General features: G+C 42.6%; 3 protein-coding genes across 3 annotated transcripts; all 3 read right to left on the minus strand.

Annotated features, from left to right (window-relative positions):
• Positions 1-1,590: 1,590 nt before the first annotated feature.
• Positions 1,591-3,280, minus strand: LOC108024348 (probable cytochrome P450 6a18). Its single transcript, XM_017094250.2, has 2 exons — positions 2,174-3,280; positions 1,591-2,118 (listed from the first exon to the last, which is right to left on the minus strand). The coding sequence occupies exons 1-2, from the start codon at positions 3,273-3,275 to the stop codon at positions 1,697-1,699; spliced, it is 1,524 nt and encodes a 507-aa protein (XP_016949739.1). The 5' UTR covers positions 3,276-3,280; the 3' UTR covers positions 1,591-1,696.
• A 6,912-nt stretch (positions 3,281-10,192) lies between these two features.
• On the minus strand, positions 10,193-11,655 carry LOC108024428 (kelch-like protein 40). The gene is made up of 2 exons (XM_017094346.3): positions 11,494-11,655; positions 10,193-11,416 (listed from the first exon to the last, which is right to left on the minus strand). The coding sequence occupies exons 1-2, from the start codon at positions 11,577-11,579 to the stop codon at positions 10,258-10,260; spliced, it is 1,245 nt and encodes a 414-aa protein (XP_016949835.1). The 5' UTR covers positions 11,580-11,655; the 3' UTR covers positions 10,193-10,257.
• Positions 11,656-16,766: 5,111 nt separating this feature from the next.
• On the minus strand, positions 16,767-19,705 carry LOC108024368 (GPI ethanolamine phosphate transferase 1). Its single transcript, XM_017094272.3, has 2 exons — positions 18,859-19,705; positions 16,767-18,733 (listed from the first exon to the last, which is right to left on the minus strand). Exons 1-2 carry the CDS (start codon positions 19,637-19,639, stop codon positions 16,827-16,829), a joined length of 2,688 nt encoding a protein of 895 aa, XP_016949761.1. The 5' UTR covers positions 19,640-19,705; the 3' UTR covers positions 16,767-16,826.
• Between the last annotated feature and the right edge of the window lie 2,642 nt (positions 19,706-22,347).

Consider the following 22,347-nt stretch of genomic DNA (forward strand, 5'->3'; position numbering starts at 1 on the left):
CCACCGCAGACAATTTGGCAAACGTGCAAAAGAAGTTTCTAAATAAAAGTGCAAACTAAATGAGCATTTAGTGTGCTCGCGTCGTAAATTCCTGTTGAAATATTTCTGTCGTCTTACAATTTAGCGTTGCCAGCCAACTTGACTTGTGCAGTTAGCGGTGTTCAAGCCGTTAAAGCTTTAGTTTTATCATAGGCCTTGGCAAGTAGCAAGGTAATAAGGCGGGTAAAATAGTGGCATCTATAAAGGAATTGTTTTACAACTTAAGCAAGCTACATATTTTTTGCAGACTGAATGTTAGCTTGTGTTTTTATGCTGGTTATCACTTTTGAATGTATTTTTTAAGTGTCTAAAAGTATGCTACAATAAAAAATAAACCCACAATTTCAATGAAAAGACGACTATCCTATATTCGCTGCCTACTTTTCGACACCTAATATGATACACCCCTTTATTATAAAGATTTTGTCGAGTACTATAGAAATCTTTAGCTATAAAAATGTAAATAAACACTTATAAAAATAACACAAAATAAGCAGTGAAAATACAGATTTTGAAACACACCCGACCTTTGTGTTAAAAAAATGTTTCTGCATACTTTTAGACAACTTTAAATTTAAAGGCTTTATTTTAAAACCGTCTTTGCTGTCAGGGAAACCTTTGCAAATTGCTTGACTTGTATCAACGCTAAGCTGGAATTTTAAAGCTTTAAAGTCCTTTATTGCCACACGGCGTATGCGTTATGCGAGTGCCATGAATACGTTTGCATTTTGCATTAATTATGTGCCAGAGTGTAGGGCTTTGACAACGCTGGCACTGCCTCGGCATCACTCAACCTAGGCACAATAAAGTGGGGTAATGAGGCGCAGCTGGCATTGCTAAATACAGGCGTAGGCACACAAATGCGGACCAACTCACACGAGTACACCTTTTTATGTGTCTGTCAGTCGTTCAGCGGGATCTGGACCCCAAAACTGGTCGCTATACTGCCGTACTGCCATAGTACCCTGCCATATAGCAAATGGGTATGCCTACATACCGCACCGTGGCGCATGACTTCATTAGTGTAATGAAAACAGAAACGGGCAGCAAAAATGTCAAGGTTGGTGCCCCTTCCCTTCAAGCCACCTCCCAACATCCTTACATCCTGCCATCCATATCCATCCGACTTCTCCTTTTCGGCGTGCAAATCGTCGCCAATCCGACGGCTGGACCATTTTCGAAGGCTTAACGTGGTCCTGGGCAGCGGATGGCCGGGAAAAAGGTTAACACTTGCAAAATGGCTAGCAAGGACGTGCCCGAGTTTCGTTTTGAATAACAAATTTAATTAGAATTAATACATGCGGGCCTGAGCTAAAGCCCGGCCAGAGCCAAATGGGCGTGGATCGTGGAGTGGACTGGCTTGGAGGTCCTTGCCTGCCGGTAATTGGTAAATGCTGAGCCCAGCAATAAGGATAAAAATGTTATCAGCATATGCAATGCCAGCGGGTCGCTTCATGAATAGTTCAATCTATGGATCTTTGGCGAAATGAAAGTGAGAAACGGAAAACCAAATAATAAGGAAAATATTATCATGTTACATAAGGCAACTTATAATAGTATTTTTTTTGCTTGCTCATTCCAAATTATTACATTAATTTAATTAATAGTTCAATTTTAAAATTGTAAAATAATTCTGTTGCTCTTCAAACACATTTTTTTATACTGCCTCCACCTTGAGATGAATTCCGCCCTTAACTCCTAGTAGAATAGTGGAGTGCGGGTCAAAGTTGAGAGGATCTGCGGTTTGTGAGCATGTGGAGAACCTGAAGTTCTTGATAAGCAGAGCGAGTCCAGTGCGAGCCTGCATTTGACCAAATCTGATGCCAATACAGCTCCGAGGACCTTCTCCGAAGGGCAGCCAGGCGACTGAAGGACGATTAGCGATTTCCTCGGGGGAAAATCGCTCGGGACGGAATTCATTGGGTTCGGGATAGATGCTGGGGTCGTGATGAATGGCTATTGAGGGAATGATGACCGACTGTCCGGCCTCGATAACAAACTTTGGGTTTCCGGGGACCACAAAACGCTTGGCGGCCACTCGATCCACATTGGGTACAATGGTATAATGGCGTAGGGTTTCTGTAAAGAGGTTTTCAAATCAGTTGGGTGTTTATGTATTGAATGCTACACTTACCATTAATAACCTGGTCGAGGTACTTAAAATCCTGAATGCATTCGTAGGTAAACTTATTATCATGTTTTTGCAAAACCTCCTGCACCTCGGCTCTTACTTTGTCTTGTATTTCCTGGTTCTTGGCCAGTTCGTAAAGAGCAAACCCTAAGGTGGAGGAAGAGGTATCGAAGCCAGCAATGAAGAACACAAAGGCTTGGGCAATGATCTCCTCCATGGTCAATCCCTTGACTACTTCGCCATTCTCAAGAGTCACCTCCTTTTGGTTTTTTAAGGCAATAAGCATGTCCATGAAATCATTCCTTTTGATATTCTCCTTTTCCCGGTAACTCACAGTCTCTTCGACTATTCTGTGATAGAACTTCTGGACATGGACGGCACATCGCTGGAAGCCCAGTCGCCTACACAAGTTGGGATAGCTGCGCATGAAGCCAGTCATCAGCCTGCCATGGCGCGAATCCAATAAAGCCCGCCGTCCGAAGTACAAAAACTCGGCCTTCTCATCGCGCAGACTGTTGCACTGGATGCCAAAGGCACAGGTTCCGATTACATCCACCGTGAACCTGGCCACCAGATCTCGCACATCCAGAACGCTGTTTTCCAATACCTTCTCATGCATCACGGCCATAAATTCTTCGGCCACGGACAGAACTGTCGGATACATGAACTTCATCTTACCAGATGTGAAGGTCGGGGATAATTTGTTCCTCAGCAAACGCCACTGCGGACCATCTAGGTTAAAGAGATGCGCCGACATGGGATCATCTTTTTCGTTGTAGTAAATTCCCTTGTCAGAGAAATTGGAAAAGTTCTTTATCAGGATTTGCTTAGCCAGCTCCAGGTCTATGATGAAGGCAGCGGGCTTTTGGAAGAGGTAGAATCCGACGAAAGGGGCCTTGCTGTCCCGATACTTGTTGTAGTAATCCTGGTAGATTTGGTGCACGGTCTTGGTTTTGTTATAACCATCCATGTTTCCCCTGATCGGATGGGGAGTATCGTAGGGAATCCCACGACGCTTGAAGTAGGTTAATTTTCGGTGGAGATAGTAGGACACGATCGCTAGTAAGGCGACCACTACTTGGAAGAGAATATATGTCAACGCCATACTAAGGATGATGGCAAAGTACTGACTCGAGAACCAGACAGTGAGCTGATTTTTAAAGATATGTGGGAGCTTATCTAATTATTGGCACACAGCCGTTGGAATCTTGAACTTTAATCAGCATATAAAAAATATACCTTTTGTACAACATATTTTATAGCGAGATAAGAAAATTATCTCTTCTAAAAAGAGAACGTTATCTTTTCTTTTATTACGTAGATAATAAGATGGTAATTATTACAGTATGATGATAAGAAACGTTTTATGAGATTCGCTGGGGAAGCACTAGACTTCCCCAATATAAACAAGACTTGAATACTGAATATATCTAAATTGCGAAACAAACAGAGAAAACACGAATGAATGGCCTTAAAGATACCCCATGAGTTTTGGTTTTATTGTAATTTCTAAATCTCTATCTATTTTTTTTTTAATTGCTGTCTGGTATTAACATGAACGCACAATAAACAAAACAAAACATAGCAATTTATGAAGCGTTTTTTTCTTTATAGCTACTAGCAGCTTTGAACATTTGTCACAGCCACGCCAACAAGACAAATACACAAGAATTTAAGTAAACATGTTAAAACCATAAAAATGCAAGTTTACAAAGAAGCAGCTGAAAAAAGTTTGTCTTAGTGCGGCGAAAGTCCAATGTAGAAAAACCCTCGCTGCGGAAAAACAAAATCGGGTATAAGGCTATGGCTTCAGCATGTAAATGAGAGTGTGTGTGTGTCGCAGGGACTTTCTCATCCTTAGAAAGCTCACACACACAAAGGCAATATTTTTTGCCAACAAAGAAGGGCGGTGGGCGTGAGGGCGGGGCTGGAAATATGTGAAATCATGAATAAACTGCCATGTGCACAACATTCAACATTTTCCACGGCTGCAGCACCAGCAGCAGCAGCATTTCTTCTTTGCTTTTGCTCGCAGCATGCTTTTTTGTTACCGCACTTCTGTAAGCAAAAGCCCAAGCAAAGGCAGGGCGAAGCGCAGCGCCCCATTGTATGCACCAAATTCAGCGTAGAACTTGACTTTGCCTTTTCACTTTCCACTTTTCACTCTCGACTTTCCCCAGCTCGCTCCACTGAGTGCCCAGCGAGATCGTGAATATTAATCGATGGACAGCATTTCGCTTTCTCACTATTTCACACTCACGCACGAACTGCGCTTTTGCTGTTTGGCCCGGAAAGCGTGTGACACATTAATATTGACTACTGCCATCGAACAAAGGACTTTTTGCTCTATACCCAACCTTTTTTTTCCCCCCTTTTTTTGCATTCGATGCGGGGAAAACTTATTTACGCCTCGGCTGTCGGCGACACATGCTGCCAATTCAGGCGAACGAACCGCTCTTTGACAACATCACTTCACTTCCAGTTTGACGGTAAATCATCACCGTTTTGCGGAAAAGCACTGTACAATTACTTTGGCAATAGCAGGAGGCCTTGGTAACCGCACTTTTAATATACTAGGATATCAAATCTTTTCCAAAATTAAAATCTATTTACAAAATTTTTACCTATTAGACAGTATACATTAATTTTCCCTTTTGAATAAAATAACTTTGAAATGTTCTCATGTGTTTTTCTATAGTATAAAGTTGTTTTGAGAAAACAATTATATTGCTCACTATCGAAAGTTTTGGCTATGAATAGGAAAGCCTATCGATATTATCGATATCCTTAAGAATCGTAGAAAATAATCGGTATATTACAAAAATGATTCCCATGTCTAAAATACGGATTTTAGATACTTGTATACTTTCTCTTTTATTATTATATTCTCTCAGGCATTTTGTTGATAAAAACCAATTCCAAAAGTTCAAAAAATATTTAAAATACTTTTAGTATTGAAAGAAACCCATAAAAAGCTGGCACTTGAAACTGCAAATAAATGCTGGATGAACGTAAAGAAAATCGGTATTTCAGCTGGTAATTTAGCTTGCGAGGGTATTCCCAGCTAGCCTTCCATTCTTTTTTCTGCAATCTCTGCCATTTTCCTGACTTTTCTCCTTTGCTGCACTTTTTATAGCTCTTCTAGCTGCCGTTTTGGTCCTTCGGTCGTTTTTCGTTTTTCATTTTCCGCCACCTCGCAGCGTTTTGTGCTCCAGCTGAGCTTTGGTGATGAAGGGTGCAGCTTAAAAATGAATCATTTGACTTTTTCTTATTAAATAATTTATAAGAATTAGTTGAGATTTGCATTTTTTTGCTGGCTGTGTAGCCAGGCCCTCCGGTTTCGGTATCTCTCGCGCCCAAAGAGCGCCAACCCACAGTAGTTGACTGTGCAAATTTCTATTTAATTTGAAATTTATTGCAAGCAATTTTCTTTTTGCTCGTATTTTTTTTATACCTACTCTTTTTTTTTTTATTCGAACTTGCCTTAAAGTGCTCGACTGCTTTTCCTTGGCTGCCCGGCGGGCAATTGAATTGCAGTTTTGTATCTTGAGCGGGCGACCGCAGCCGAAAGTTGTCCAAAAAATTGCAGCTGGCTGTTTTGAGTTCAGGGTTAGCCAGCTCTGTGCCGTTTTGCTTCATTAGCCATGCAGAGCGGAAATAACAATAATAAGAGCAAGAGCCAAAAACAAAATCCCTCTTAAATTGTATCCGAAATTGTTTTTCCCACTTTTGCCCGAGGGGGGCGGCAGGCGAAATGCGAGTGAAATGCACGTTAATTTTCGCTTCCATTTGCATTTCCATTTCGGCTGACGAACTGTGGGCGGCTTGAAGTACATATATATGAAGTCCTGGTGAGGATAAGGGGCTGGGGGCGTGGCCAGCTGTTTTCGGTGGCATCATTTATATTTGATGTGCCCGCTATTGTTGCATCTTAGGGCAGCTTAAGTTGCCATTAATGCCAGAGTGTTCTTCGTAGAGCTCGATCCAGTAGCTACCCCCCTGACTTTCCCTTCGGCGCTTTTCCCCTGGATGCTTTTAGTTTACTAAGTGAGTTTTCCAGTGAGTTGGAGCGCAAGTTCTTAAATTATTGTTATTCCCCCCCGCCCAAATAAAGGTCACTTATAGTGCACACAGACGGTTGCTCTTTAAGTCGCTCAGTAATTAATTAACTTTGCTTGCTTAAGAAATTAAATGCAAATAACTTGGCTATTTGTTTGCCCAACTGGATTACACATCTCATTTTGCCGTAAATGTTGGTTAAAATTCCACTTTAACCTTGCACACCGAACTTATCGCATTTAAGCCAAGTCACTGTGGCCAGCCCTTCGCTCGATTGTTTGCCCAAATGTGCAGATACATATGGGCTTATGGGTATATAGGTATGTAAATCTATAGGCTGGCCTGTCAATTTCCTGGTCTCAAGTGTAATTGCTGTCTGGGCGTAATTAATGTCTGTGTGGATATTTCATATTTTAATGATTGAAAAATATTTGAGCATATATAAATTAAGCCATTGAGTTGCCGGTCGAGTTTATTATGCCTTCGGATTATTATCGAGTTCTTGGCAAAGCAATTTAGGTTAAATGCATTTTGTTTCATTTTGCCATTATTGCTGTCGAAGAGGGGGCTGGACGGACAATAGTATTGCAATATATGGCAAAAAGGTGAATCGATTGGGCAATATTCGATAAATCTTTTGGACACACACTCACACACAGCCCAGCCGGGGGTCGCTTTCCCTGCTTATCCTGTGCTTACCCCCACTTGACAAACAAAAACCTGGAAAAGCAGGACGTTCTGAGGAAAACTCTTAAGAACCCATGGCCCTTGGGTTCTGGCCATATTGTTGCTGCGCTGGCGCTTATGGCTTGCTTTCTATTCATTTCATTTCAATATGCATTTTATTTGCTGAAAATGTTTAATCGATTTTATGCAAATCATTTCCATTTCTTTGCTGTGTGAGCCGTCTGCTGTGCTGTGTTGTGTTGTAGAGCTACTGCAAACACTCGAAAACCATTACAAAATAATAATAATAAAAATCTTGGCCTGCTCCTGGCCGCAAATAAATTATTTTTGATGGAAATGGCCAGGAAAAAAGAGGGGCATGGCGGCCGAGGAGGGGCATGCAAATGTATGCAAACAAAGAAAACTTCCTAATGGAATTTTCCACATGTCGGACATATGCATAAAACCTTCTAAACAAACCCGCTCCTCGGTTCTGGGTCTTCCATCCTCCACAGCTGTGGGCACTTTGCTGTGACCATTTTGTTTGAAAGCACTTCACACACGCCCGTCAAAAACTGTGTCCAAAAGCAAAAAAAAAAACTGGAAATGGGAAGAAAAAAACTGCTAAGGATTTGGTTGTGCAAAAAGATGGCGTCAAGCTGTGCAATTTTGCCAGCGATTCGATTTGGTTTCGGCAATCCCTTTGGCCGTATCGTTTGGAGTACTGGGCCAAAAGGCGGGTCAAGTGAGTGGCCCTTCACTCGCACATTGTGACCCCCTCCCAAATCCCTGACTCCTGACCCCTGACCGCCTGACCCCTGACCCCTGACCCCCAGATATGTGTAAGTAATTTTCGTGCTCTACGGCTGCTGGTGTTGTGGGATATGCTGCATTGCGGTTTTGGTGCAACAAGCTAATGAGTTTGTGGTTGCCAGGACACCGAGCATAATTGCTTTTAATTGCAATCAGCAAATTATGCATACTTGTAGTTGTGGTCTCCTGACCAACGCAACTCCAAACGTTTCCAAAAATAGACCCAAAAATTATAGAGCCCTTATTTGCAGCTATATCGCCGATGGCTAATTTTGATGGATTTTAATGGAAAAGTGGATGGAAATTAAATTATTTGGATCCTAGGCTCCAAGGTTTTAATTAAAATCTAATAATTATTACATTTTTAAATGCATTTCTCAAGTGTCTTGTTTCGAAGGTAACATAACAGAAGATTACTTGGGAGATATATGTATTCACATGAATTATTACATCCTTTTTTATATATACCTAATTCTATGAAATACATTTTTTTGGACCCTGGAACGCCACACTTTATCTTGCCCTTTATTTACGACATTCATTGCGATCTTATCAGGGTCGACTTTAATTGAAATTCCGACCAATCAAATTAGCCAAAAGCAATTAGCTAATCAGGCTTTAAGTGCGGCGGCCTTTAAGCTGGGAAAAAACACTCAAAATTTGACGGCCAGCCAGCGGCGGAATTTGCCAACTTTTTGGCAAGTTGAACAATTGAAACAATGGGCCCACCATAAAGTTTGCCACCAAACAGTTTGCCACCAAAACCCTTCCGTTTGCCCCATTCGATTCACCCTGGAAGCGCTTAGAGTTTGAGTAATGGAACTTCAAAAACGCAGCCGCCGCAAAACATGAAAACTAAAGCCGCTTTTGTGTGTGCGTGTGTGAAAGCGTAGTGTAAGGGCAATTAAATGGGAACAAGCAAAACCACAATAGGATTATCAGTTTTATGCAACAGCCAATAAAGAGCAATGAAAGATCAAATGGGATTTTTGTCGTGCAGTAGTTTACTCTGCCAAACAATAGGCCTGGAAGGGTTTAAGGTACCTTGTTTGTTGTAGTCTTAGATGCCTTGAAAGTTAATCTTTCTTAAACATTGAATGATAAATGTACGACAGAGATAAAGACACATGCTTTACACGCTACTTGAAGAAAATATTTGCTTTTTCAAATCTCTTAATAATGTGCCTAAAAGTATGCAGTACAAATTTAATCTTGGAAGTGCAGTCACCAAATAGATGTAAATATTCTGTTGCATACATTTAAACGTCTTTTTAAGTAAGTTCAAAGTTCTTATTTTAAAATACATACCATTGTGTTTCTAAGACAAAAACTATTTCAAATTTAATAAGATAAAATTGTAATCTATGTTTTTATAGCTTGAAGTCCCGAACAAAGCTAAGATTCGATTGGCCTTTGCAATCATGGTTATAAATTGGGGAAAATTGAAATGACACTGAATACTTACTCCACCGACTTGGCATTCGAATCGTGCCTTTCTTGGACTCATTAATCGTCTTTTGATTCATTTTCGCTCACTTGTGTAATTGGCCCCCATTCATCATATTCAGCGTCAATTATTGGGCCGCTGCAACTGCCAGAGATGCATCTATCTTCATTTCCATCAACGCATTGCATCAGCCGCAGCTGCCCCCCTGGGGTGGACCAAAAAAAACGTGGGCGTGGCGGAGCCCAAAAAAGTTCTTAATAATCTGAAGCTTAATCTGTAATAATTGATTTATCGCATGGCGCCTTAACTGCAGACAATTAAATTACGATGGTACCCAAACAAAAAAGAAAACAGCGATGAATTTTGTAATTTTTATTTGGCCTTTTGTTTGTTTTTGGATCGCGGGCCAAATCAATTGCATTTGTATTATTGTTTTAATGCACCAGCTAAAAATTTATGAAGGCAGGATAATGGTAGAACAAAGGTAAACAAAAAGTTATTCAAACATTTGCAGTGAAATCCGGAAAAGCCTCGAATAAAACCAGTGAAAAGAAGTGTTGAAAAAATACGCGAAATCGATTTTATTTTGTTTTTCCTGATTTCTGCATGTTAATTGTGTTATTTTTTGTGAAAATATTTTGATTATGCCCGTCGATTGGTTTGTTTTTCCGCCAGGTTTTACAGCATTTGCGCCTGGCTTTGGTGTTGTTTAAACAATAAGTGTTTTTCTTTCTTTGCGGTTTTGCGGAAAACTGACAGCCCCGGGCCATTGACATTTCCATGTGTGATTGTACTCTGTTTGCTCCAATTCGAATTCGCCATTGCAATTCGCCATTGTCGGGTGTGTTGGGCAAACATAAACACACACCTTCGCACACCCACATGCCCACACCATTCACAACTAAGTGCTTAGTTCATAAACGTTGACAATTAATTGAGCAAAATGCCAGCCATTCAACTAATTGGAAACGCTTAATGCGAATGCGAAACCAAAGCCCGCAACGGGCCGACCCGGCTAATGAAATTATTTGTGGCAATTATATGGCACCCAAGGGTGTGTTTTTGAGCCAACCAGACACACACAGGGCGGTTCTCCACTGGCTTATTTATTTAATGATTTCTTTTCGAGGGCCTCGTGGCAGCAGGACATCAGCTGGCCGGGCTTCAAATACTCCAGGGAGGGCACATACCGATATCCTGCCACGATGATGTGCTGCATGTACTCGTTGAAAACGTCCAGATTCAGGTAACGCCACTGGGGACACTCGTAGCGGTGGTGATGTCGAATGCTCGGATTGAAGACCCACTGCCGCTCGTGGGGCTTCTGCATCTGCAGCGGCTCCTTCAGCGGCGATGTGGGATCCAGAAAGTTGTGGGTTATCGAGAAGGACAGGCCCAGATTGATCATCGACTGGATCTGCGGCATGTCCAGCAGCTCCTGGAACTCCACATCCGCGTGTTTGGTCTTCAGCACCGTGGTATACCAGGCTGGCATCAGATTGAAGCGTATGGCCTGCATTATGGCCACCGCAAACTCCTTTCGATTGTGCCAGTCGTAGAGCAGCCATCTCACACCGCTCATAAACATCTCCATTTCGGAATTAACGCACATATTTATGTGACTGAGCATCTCGAAGACGTGACGCGGTTCCAAGGCGAGATACTCCTCGGTGGCCACGGCCACCAGGAAATAGTTATGGATGCGACCCAGCATCAGTTCCTGCAGGACGCTCGCCTTCCGAGGCAAACACTGCAAATACAATCGAAAAGCTTCGAAGCCATTAAGCATCTTGGGGTTGTCCAATCGACACCAGATATGGGCATTCAGCTCAGGCATGTCCAGGAAATTGGCGGTCAAATAGAGTTCCACAATGTGTTTTCGGGAAAGTTTGGCATTCGAATGTGTCATCCAGTCGTAGGCCAGTTCAAAACCCTTCGGTGTTATTGTTTCCGTGCTCAAGGTGACCACATCCACCTTGCTGAATTGCTTGAAATACCCGGTGCACAACTGCAAAACAGGCAGGTGGCACTTGAAGGACTGGTTGCCCACCTGGACCACGACATCCGTGCATTTTCCGTTCTCCAGCAGATGGGTTATACCACGAAGCATGTACCCCTTGCTGCAGCTGAACTGGAACTCCACCTCCAGGCTCTGCTCCATGAAGCCCATTTGCTCGAGGTTGCACTCGGGAAGTGTCTCCCATGAGTCATTTTCCCTTTTCGTATAGCTCTTGGTGATAAGTTCTCGGGTTTCTTCATCACTAGGGATTAGATAAAATTAAGATATGTAAGTAAAATCCCGCAAGTTTATTACCCAAGTAAACTTTAGATTACTTACATACTGCATAATTCCAGTTCATCATCGACTTTTGGGCCACTTGGCGCCTCCTCCAGAGGACTACTAGTCTCCTCAGCCAAACTCATTGCTACGATTTGAATTTTGTTTGTGGATATACGAAGGTAAAGAAAATGGATGTGTGTTTACAAAAGGCTGAGGGAAAACTCATGGCGCACTGATGTTTGGCACTCGATTTGCGGCGTTAAAAGGATCATTTGCGGCTGGCAAAGGCCGCAAGTAGCAGACCACAGTTAAACTACATTTAAGGATAGCACTGGCTGTGGCTGTAGCTGTAGCTGCCTCGGATTTGGGATTCTAATACCTCTACCTGGGCAACTTTACGTTTTAAGTGGCCGGAGGGCTCAAGGGCTTAGCCCGGGGGCTTTTCGAGTGGGCCTGTTTATCTATGCCCATACGGTTTGGAGTGCTCTGCTCGGCTCAAATTCTGCACTCCCCCAACGCCTTTCACCTCGGTTCATATCGGTGTAGCTGCCGCAAATGCCAGTCATTACATGCAACGATTGTGAGCTGGCCAAGATTTTATGTGCCAACAACAAACAGACAAGGCCCAGACTGACAGGGCAGGGAAATCAGCCGCTCGGCTGGGGAGGGGAGAACAGGAAAATTGAGCTTAAGTTGCAATTAAGCAATTGCCCGGCCGGCTGATGCTGCTACTCCGGCTCCTCCTTTCGGCCCGGCTAATAGCAGCAAGCAAACTCAAGTGGCTGCTAACTTGGCTTTTGAGTCGACCAGCTCGGCCATCATCCCCCATCTGCAAATAATGCAAAATTGCAATGAAAAGCGGCCAGCTGCCAGCTGCACGAGGTGAACTTTGCTCTGGGAACCGGTGGCCCGCTCCACGCTCGTCTTTTTCCCCTGCATTTCTTTCTATTTATGTGCAGTTGCTTTCCAATCACCAGCCAGCAAACTTAATACAATATTTAAGCCGCAAACGTAGCACAATGTAAACCAAAGTAATCTCGAACTCAGCTCCGGCTGTGCAGCAAGCAGCTCGGTTTGGTTGAGCTTGGTCTGACTTGGCTTGGCTTTCCTGTGGCAAGTGGCACGACTTGCGGCCAACTGCAGCAGAATCAGACCCAGGATTCGAGATGGGATGGGAATGGGGTGGTGCAGTGGGAGTGGGAGTGGGGGGTGGTGCCACAACAAAAAATAGAAGAAAAACAATTCCAGCATTGAGGCAACTTCGCGTTTTTTAAGTGGAAAACTTTGGCCCTTACGTTTGGCCGTGGGGCATCCTGGTTCCAATGAAGCTTAAAGTGTGCCTCAAATGCAGTTCAAATGTGACCGGGGAATTTGCCAGCGAATCGCGCTGACTGACTGACCTACAGAGGAAAAAGGGGAAATAATTCAATTAAATAACCAAGGTTATGGATAGAGAAAAAGGTTTTGGGAAAATATTTTTCTCTTAAAAAATAATATTAGTTAAAAGAAGGGTTTTTATTATGTAGTGTTCAAATATTAAAAGAAAAATCGTTTTCATGTACCCCATTTTATGAGAGTTCACAATATTCATATCAATGGCAATTTGTTTTTCAAATGCTAGAAAGATTTTTGTATGTTTCCTAAAATTAATGATCTTAAAATTATATATATTTTAAAAGAGTATATAATTTAAGGAATTTATATAAAATATCGCCAATGATCCCAAGTTTCTAAAATCAAATATTATTATTAATTAGCTAATTTATTAAATATTTTTCCGCAGTGTATAATTAGTGGCCCCCACAAATCGATGGCCAGGCAGCCGCTGCCAAGGAATCAGTTCGATTGATTTTAAGCTTTAATGCGCTGTCTGCAGGACCATAAACTCGGGCGGATTGTCGGCTGGGACTGCCGTCCAATGAATTTCGAATTACCAATAAACAATTGTACGAGCGGCAAAAATATAAACACGCACAGATACACACGCACACATCTAGGCCCGCAAGCCACGCATACAAATGCTAATCAGCGATGCTTTATGATTTTCGCTATATTTGCGTTGCTCATACGCAGTGTGGGCCGCATCGCTAATCCCGGCACGCAGCATCAATAAGTCAAACACGTCAATGGCAAGCAGTGCGGAGTCCTGGGAGGAGCGAGGGAAAGTCCTGGCAATCCTGGCAGTCCTGGCAAACAGCAGCCAACAACCAGCGCGCAGAGACAAAAAGGCAACAATTTATTGTTGCTCAATGTCGCATTTATCATCACTTTATGCTACTTAATCGAGGGCCCCCCACGCTCCTCATCCATTTCAGATCCTTTGAGCTCGATTTCCGCCGTCGAAGATGATTTCAATGTTTACTCTCGTCTCGTCCTGGGCATTGTTTGCTTATTGTTTTTCGACATTCGACACACATCCGCGCACACAGCAGCGAGCAGCACTTTGCAGCGTCTTTTTATGGTTTATGGCGCCATTGAATTTTTCGTTTGTTTTCTTATTAAATTATAATTTATATGTGTAGTCGCATCAGCCAGCGCCTTCGCCTTTGCCCGTGCCAAGGACAAGGCACTTTGTCAATTGTTTAATAGAAAACAAAGGAGATACGACTCCGTAAAATGGCTCCTGAGACCGAAACTTTTCGGGTTTTTCGGCGGCCCAGGACACTTTGCTTTGTTATTTATACATGCGCACGGCGTACTCAATTACGACTTCGAATGGCAAACAACTTTTTCGGGGTTTTCGTGGGTGTATGAGTCGGTTTGTTTGTTTATTTCTTTGTTTGCAGGTCAGAACGTGATGAAAAGTGCGATAGTAATATATTAAAGATGGCTGATTTCGCTTGGCTCCTGAAGCACTTACGATGGTGAAGAGATATAACCAAAGGGGCAATAGTCTGGGTCAGCTTCTGCAAGACCTCCAGCCCTGAGAAAAAATATACACAGGTATTTAAAGGTGTTTTGGTCACCGAAATCACTTTTAAAAGTGTCTAAAAGTATGCAGCAAAAACCGTATAAATATATGAAATAGGAAATAATTTGTTGCATACTTTTAGTTACCTTTTAAAGGCAACAAATATTGATTTTGTATTATTATATTATAGTTTCTCTGTACAAAGTAACCTAGCTTTATAAATAAATTGCTCTCAAAAAATGGTCACCCCTCCATAAACTGAACTACCTAAAGCCAGCGATGTGGTCGAAAATTTCTAAAAAGCATTCACAGCTAATCCACTTGAATAATGCAGCTGCAATAAAAGGCCAACACGCTCCTGCATCGGTATCGGTATCGGAAATATTTCCAAAACTATTTCAACTTCATTAAATACCTGTGTATAACTAATGCACCCGGCTGAAAAATGGCAAAAACAAATGCCGTGATGTCCAACCTGCAAAAGTATTCGCATAATTAATAGCACGGCATAGTTGGTTATAGATTTTATTTTGGTTTTTGCATTTAACGCATAGGTAAATACTAAAAAAAAATACAAAACACTATGCATTGCATTCGAATTCATTAAATTTGCATACAACTTTTAAGCATATTTGAAACATTTTGTGCATTTGATTCATTGGTTTGATAGTCGAACATTTTAATAGCAAATTAAATTGCCGTTGGGTTTTAACTAATTTGCACCCGACAATATCAGTGGGCAAATATAAACAACCGCAGCATCAGCTGGTGAATTTTCCAATTTTTCACTGCACTATTGCACATAATAACAATGTGAAAAATACATTCAAAAAAGCACAAAATTGCAATGAGCTCGACTATTGAATATCTGGCAGCGAATGTATAATTTACAAATTACAAAATAAAAGGGGAGTATACTTTTCCATTAATTTGGCATACCTCGTGGTGGTAAATAATACTTTTCTAACTGGTAAATGCTGGCCAAATCAATTCCATTCTGCGCACGAAATTATTTGCCTTTTATAAATATTTTAATTAACTGCCAAATGTAATAATTGCCGAATGAGTTTGGCCAAAAACATTTTGGCCCTGACAGCTGCTGCCTTTAGTGTTTCCATTTTTATTTTAATTAAATCCACGTCGCCGGCGAGTGGTTAACCCGCAAAAAGATAAGCCCCAAGCTGCCGCTGACATTAATCATTTTACCTTTCAGATGCATTCTCATTAGGCGGCCGCCAAATTGAAACTTTTCCCGATGCAAAGGGAATCGGGACTCTGAGCCTCCCCCCGGGGGCTGCGGCTCATTAATAACCGACAAGATGGCATAATTCTTTGTCTTCGCCCGATATTGTGCCACCTACCGCCCTGCGAATATATAGCCTTTTATTCTTGGCTTTGCCTTTCACTCGCTTCGGGGGTTTCCATGGAAAATAAAGATGCCCCAACAATGACAGAGCCGCCGAGCCTGAGCTGTATTTAGACGGCATGTACAGGATGTGCTAAGCCGGGATAAATATTGACCAACTAACGACTGACTTAGGCGCATCGCAACTTTTCCAATTAAATCTGGCCAAAGTTCGTTCACTCCATGTGCTGCTGCTGCTGCTGCTTTCTCGACTCGGGAAACAAGCAAAGTTCTAATGAGTTTATTAATCAGCGATAAATTTCGGGCCAGCATATGCAGGGCCAACTTGGAGAGAGTTGTCATAATTTCTAATCAAAGAAGTGTGCAAAAGAAGTCTGCTGTTTTATTTTCGGCCTTTTTTCTTGAAAGGCCGACTAGATAAACATCTGCCCCGAAGGCCAAGGACGAAGGCCGGCAGTCTGAAAGGCATTTTCCGAAAGAAAAGGGCTAGCTTCCAAGGCTAATTAATGTGCAAAGTGTCAATTAATCAATCAGCCCGCCGATCAATCCCAAGCCCAATCCGCATTTTCCCTTTTCAGCCATGAGTGTATTGACAGGATAAACTCAACAAGCTGTCAGCCCTGGCCAAGGCAAATAAAATAGCTGGCGACGACGGCTCATCGGGCGGCGACACTGCAAACATAAGCCCACAGGATGTGGTTAGGGAGTGGGGCGGCAAAAAATAATGGAAAGAAAATTTCATCAAACGGGAGCAGCGGAAAACGCTACCCAGTCAGCCCATTTAATCAGTCGTTTCCAGGCAACCCCATCCACTTCCATCCCCCCAAAGTGGGAGTGCCGAAGTTGGGGGCCAAAAGGCAAACGCCAGCTAATTATTATGACAAATATCAAACATCCGGTCGGCTGAGGGCGCGACTAATTCTGTGTCAAAGGCTTAAATGCTTAACGAAATGAGTTGAATACATTTCAATTATAAGCAGTTCAAATAAGCCAGAAATAGGTAGTGTGGGGTAAAAAGTAAAGTTTTCAGAAAAATAAACCTATAACAATACCTTAAATTTTAATTATATTTATTTTTTCAGCGTACAATTTTGTTGCACTTTCCAAAAACATTTAAGCCTCAGTTTCTTCAGGTGATGGAGTTTCCCTAGAGACCCGAACCGCCTTCCGTTCTGGCTTTTCCACTCTAGTATCGCCCATGAAAATCTTGGCCAGGCAAACACAACCCAGCAGCATAAAGGTGACCACATGGGTCAGCAGTATCTGATCGAGATCCCTGCGAATCAGTCTCCAAGACCCCCGATTCCGCACAAAGTAATACATGTACAGGCCCATAGCATCGCTGATGAGGAAGACACATATCAAAATCATTCTCGTATTCTTCCGGACAAATGGAACCATTCCGTAGAGAGCACAAGTTACGATCAGGGACGGCAGTAGAATCTTCAGAATGAGCAGACTGCCGGCTATGAAAAGAGAGAAGTGCGGATAAAAAAGTCGAGCGGTGGTCGACTTGAACAGAAAGGAGGATAGCCAGTGGCCTGCCATGGCAAAGGCCACATAGAAGTACAGAAGAATCATGAAAGCATATCGATAGGATCTCTTCAATTGCTTCAGAGGCTTGTGCTGATCTTCAACCTCCTTACATCGCCTAGATTCCTCATAGATCTGGAGACCTAAAAGAAATTCGGTTATAACAAGTTGGATGTTCAAAGCACCCCAGGAGATGGTCAGCAGACAGATGATGGTGACCATGTTGATGGTGATGAGTTCCAATCTTCTTCTGGCCTCCAAGGTGGATTTAGCAAAGTATGGTATTGACAGAAAGGCATAGACCAAGAACGACCAACTTGCGGCATGAACATAGATTGATATTTTTTCCTTCACTTCAAACTGATAGACTCCATAGGCTCCGGCTATCAGAGTCAGCGTATTAATAGCCCAAACTCGGGGATCGTGTCGATGTCCCAGGATCACGGGAAGTAAGATGGCCATCACCATGCTGATATAAAGCACATGGAAACTTTTCAGGGGAATTGCTTTTAGTTCGTCCTTTAAATATATTTGTGCGAACTGCTTTGCACTTAGTAGTAGAACCAAGGTTAGCCAAATGAACAACTTCACAGAGGGTTTAAGAAAAGCTTTACGATTGTTGAGGAGTACAGAGATTCCATATAGCGCCCACAGGTGCTGATAAACGAAGGTCGTTAGTATCAGTAGCCCAGCAGGAAGGAGAATGCAGCCCAAGTTCCAGATCGGGGTAATAATCCAGTATCCTTTAACAGGACGTTCAGCCTGGGCTATGATCAGCATTCCAATAGGTAGAATCAAATAAAAGGTGGTAATATTCGGCACATTTTGCAGTCCCATCAAAGTGAGTAGTAGGATTCCGATCATCGTTAGGATCAGGGTGGAAAAGGTCATATATCCCCTTCTTGGCTCCTTCTCTCTCTTGCATAACCGAGTCAGCTGAAGGAGGAGACAGTAGAACCAAATCAAGTAGGATAGAGTGGTGGCCACCATTAGGGGAATTTGGTAATATTGATGGTAGTACGTCAGGCAGTTCTGAGCTGATTTTCCAAATTCCTGGCAAATCTCCATGGCCTTTTTCATATTTCCTTGTGCTACAAGGGAATTAAATTTACGTGAATATTGATCGATCTTCTCCAAGTTAAGATCTTCGAACTTAGGAAGCCATTTGTAAAATATAGCGCTTTCATGGCGCCTAATTAAAATTTTTGCTTGGCACAAAAGTTGCAAGACGTTGAGATGTAAAGCCATGACTTCGTACTCATCGCTCACGTTGAGATAGCCCACTGGCATCAAGGCCATGTTATTCATCGGAGGCGGAAGGCCTATTAAAGCCGACATTAGGGGCGCCAACTGGGTCTGATCCACCTCGGATATATTGGGTTTAGTGGGGAAGTTTCCTTCAGGATCGACTTCTGGCCTACTCACACCAGCTCCCCACATGAACAAGGGGGTTTCTATTTCAAGAGTGGATCCAGCACCATGATTTCCTGCAGTATAATGTTTTAGATTAGTAAAATATATTCAATGAGATGTAACTTATTTTAATAAATTCAGATAAAAAGACTGATATGATAGGTTCAATCAAAAGGTACTGATAAATTTAAGTACCCACCATCATTATTCATGCCATGATCGGATGTCATCAGATAGGCCGTTCTGCTATCATTAAATACCCTTTCAAAAAGTTCATAAGTCCTTCGAATACCTCTTTGTGTGTAGTGAAGCTTCTTATAGAACTTTTTTGAATGGGGCTTAAACCGATGAGCAGCTACATCCATATCAGCCAAGTAGACAAAGAACACCGCCGCCTTTATACCGCGCCATTCCCGAATATTATCGCCATTCCTGAAGTACTTTTCAACCTTTTCGAAGGACCACTTGTCACATGTCAGTCTTTCTGGTAGTTCTGCTTCCAAGTACGACTCTAATTTCAGAGGAGCACCGCCATGTGGCAGGTCCTTGAAGTAACTGACAACATATCGGTGGGCCCAGCCCATCATGTTTCTACTGCGATTAAAGACCGTATCGAAGTTATTGGGATTGAAGCGGAAGTTGACCAAGGCAGCTGCTGGGTCTTCATTGAAGCCGCCAAAAATGGCAATGTGACCAGGTCGCGTCATCGTGGGGGCACAAGTGCGGGATATTCCAATGCGACCTTGCTTCCGGTATATCTCCCTAAGATCCGGCACATCGCTGCCATTCCTCGCTAGAAAGGTGGCCGCTCTCAGGCCATCGGTGAGGAATACTACCAGTCGATCTGCCGGCGGTTCAAGGCCCAACTCTCTCATCGTCTTCTGCGGCACTAGGTTGGGCAACAAAGTCGGTTGGAAATATGTGCTCAATATAGAGCCCATCAGCAGGATGTGCACTACGAGCGCCTGGAGTTTCCACATTGTTGCAAGAACGAAATTTAAGGAAAAAAAATATACATATTCAATTAACAAAGTGTTGAGATTGATGTAATACTGAAAAACTACTGTTTTTTAAAGCTTAAAATCTCATATGACTTCATTTTGCACTGATGAAGAATTCGCGTGTTTATTTTAAATACAGGAATTATTACAGAATCCTCAATTTTCAAATTTGAAAACTAAAAATGAAATATTGAAAAATAATATTTTTAATTTTAAGAGTTTTCAAACCAATTTTTAGTTTATAATAAAATATATGATTTTTAACTGAAAAATTAAGTATACGCAGTGTCGTTCTTTATCATCTTTAGCCATCAATCAAGATGTTCTGCTTTGGAGAAGTGAATAAATCTTTAAGAAGGCATTTTCTTCAGCCTTTTGGGATATAAAATTATTAAGTATACTACAAGACAGCCGAACATTCCGGTATGCACAAATAAATTTCATCCTCGAACCGCGCGCATTAAATGAGCGGAATTGTTGTCGCCGCCTCATCATCATCTGTTTGTCTTTTTCGCCCTACAATCTGGCTCTGTTAGGACTCTTTTTATGGATGCCATAACTCTGCGGCCTTGTCAAGCAATTTCAATTTGCCGCTTGATTTGTGAGCTGGCGCCTGGTCGCTTTCGCCTTGGGCGCCAAATGCTGCACGTTGCTGCCTTGATTTACGCGCCTGCAATTTAAATGAGCTGCAAATTGCTGCAGTGCCACTGCCTTCGCGAATCTGGGCAATTTAGGTCTTTAAGGCCATTGTCAATCCGCAAGGCCGCGAAAATTAATTGTTCCATATAAATTGTGAGTGCCATGCTCTTGGTTTTTTGTTCGTCAACCCCTTTTGTCGCTTGACTAATTCGAGTTGCTGCTGGCAGCCAAGCTGGCAGACAATTCAGGTGCTGCAAGATGTTCCTTTGATGCTCATTTGGCGCTCAAATGCTAGTTAGACTGAAAAAGGCTTAGAGCCCGGCCATTTGTCAGGCCAATCCGAGTTGTCCTGTGACAGTTGTAAGCCAGTCGACAAATAGCTGGCCGGATGACTGAATGGCCGGCTAACAGGTTCGTCTGGCAATTAAAGGCCTGTTTTGCGTCTGGCAATGGGCTCATTTAGCAGCGAACAAGAGTTGGGCGTTTTATGGCCAACAGAACGGAGTCGCGTGTTTGAAGCGATTGAGAAATGCCATTGAGTAATTGGGCAGAGCAGCGTCGTGTGGCAGAGACACACGAGTGCCAGACGCAGGCTCTCTTTGGGCCCTGGCCCAAGGCGCAGGCGCTCTCTTAGCCAACTACTCGTAGTGGCCATCGGTTGTGGGTCAGCAACATTCTGGCCGAACGACAGTGACATCTAGATCCTCTCAGACTGGGCACAAAAGTGGGTTGCTCTGGCCAGCGGAAAGTGTAGGTAAGTGGGTCGGGTCGGGTTGCGCTCGACAGGCTGGCCGCAAATTAAACGAATTGTGGCACAGCATTTGGCAACATTTGTTGCCACACTGACCGGCTGTTGGAGCAGCAGCGGCATCATCATCATCGCCAGGAAGCGAATAAAATGCCAAATGTTTGCGGCATGAGGCTGTTGAACTCGACCGGCTTTCGGTTGGGGAATTTCGACTAAGGCCTGGCCAAGTCAAGGGCTCTCCACGTTGCATTTGTGCCTGGAGTGGCCAGTCAATGAATTAGGAATTAACCCAGATAAATATTGACATGCCAGGCGGCACAGGGAAAAAGAAAGAGATTTTTAGGGAACTTTGGATTTTTAAATATAATAATCTCTTTATGGTGTTGTTAATGAAGAAATCTTTAAAGTTACTCAAAATCATTTATAAAGTTGTCTAAAAGTATGCAACAATTTATTTGATATTATCAGGAATCGTTAATAAGGAAGACTTTATTTTTGCATTGCATACTTATGTTCACTATAATAATATATATTTTTTAAATTTAATATTATTGGAGCACTGTTATGATTTGTAACGATATCCAAAAGTATGCAACCATTTATTTGCAGCTTTAAGGATTCACTACATTTTTTAGACACATTGTAAGTAATGTTTTTTGTGCATATTTTTTCAATTCAACCTTTTCTTTCTCCATGTGCACAACTCAGAGTCGTAAACACTCGAAAATGTCAGCCAAAAAAATTGATAATTGCTTAGCCCAGCACTTCAAAAGCAATATCAAGCAAATCAATTACGTCAGCCCGCTCAACTCGGAATTCCCGCCCGGAAAAAATGGTGTGTGCGAGCGTGTGAAGAGCTAACCCCATTTAAATTCAGCTGCGTTTTGTGTTGACAAAACTTATCAACAATTCAATTTCAATAAAAACTCGTGAGTTTTGGCCCGCTTCGCATATTGTTCGATGCATTTTTTAACACGAAATATTAGGGTCTGTGCGAGCAGGTGCGCGTACGTAGGGGGATCGTTGGATGGCAAGATGTGCGATGTGCTGACAACTCCCCCTGAGTTACTACGCCCCTGGGTAGCTCCCGGTGTGTGTGTGTGTGTGTGTGTGTGTGCGCGCTGAATTTTGGCATTTGAATTGTCACATCTGGTTCATGGCTTCGAACTCATCCATCAAATGCAGCCCGGCTGCTTCATCGCATAACCCCCGCTCATCCTGTCATCGCATGCCAATGCAATCATTTTTATTGTGTGTGCGCCAGTGTGCGTGTCTCTCTGCGGCTGTATGTGTTTGCGCT

The sequence above is a fragment of the Drosophila biarmipes genome, chromosome 3R (assembly GCF_025231255.1).
Source record: "Drosophila biarmipes strain raj3 chromosome 3R, RU_DBia_V1.1, whole genome shotgun sequence".
NCBI lineage: Eukaryota > Metazoa > Arthropoda > Insecta > Diptera > Drosophilidae > Drosophila > Drosophila biarmipes.

Excerpts from the sequence above, each read along its gene's own strand:
- LOC108024428 (XM_017094346.3), bottom strand. The coding sequence starts at position 11,579 with ATGAGTTTGGCTGAGGAGACTAGTAGTCCTCTGGAGGAGGCGCCAAGT. Across the intron at positions 11,417-11,493 it reads GAACTGGAATTATGCAGTAT|TGATGAAGAAACCCGAGAAC; the intron begins GTAAGTAATCTA and ends TCTAATCCCTAG.
- LOC108024368 (XM_017094272.3), bottom strand. The coding sequence starts at position 19,639 with ATGTGGAAACTCCAGGCGCTCGTAGTGCACATCCTGCTGATGGGCTCT. Across the intron at positions 18,734-18,858 it reads TCATGGCATGAATAATGATG|GAAATCATGGTGCTGGATCC; the intron begins GTGGGTACTTAA and ends ATTATACTGCAG.
- LOC108024348 (XM_017094250.2), bottom strand. The coding sequence starts at position 3,275 with ATGGCGTTGACATATATTCTCTTCCAAGTAGTGGTCGCCTTACTAGCG. Across the intron at positions 2,119-2,173 it reads CCTCGACCAGGTTATTAATG|AAACCCTACGCCATTATACC; the intron begins GTAAGTGTAGCA and ends ACCTCTTTACAG.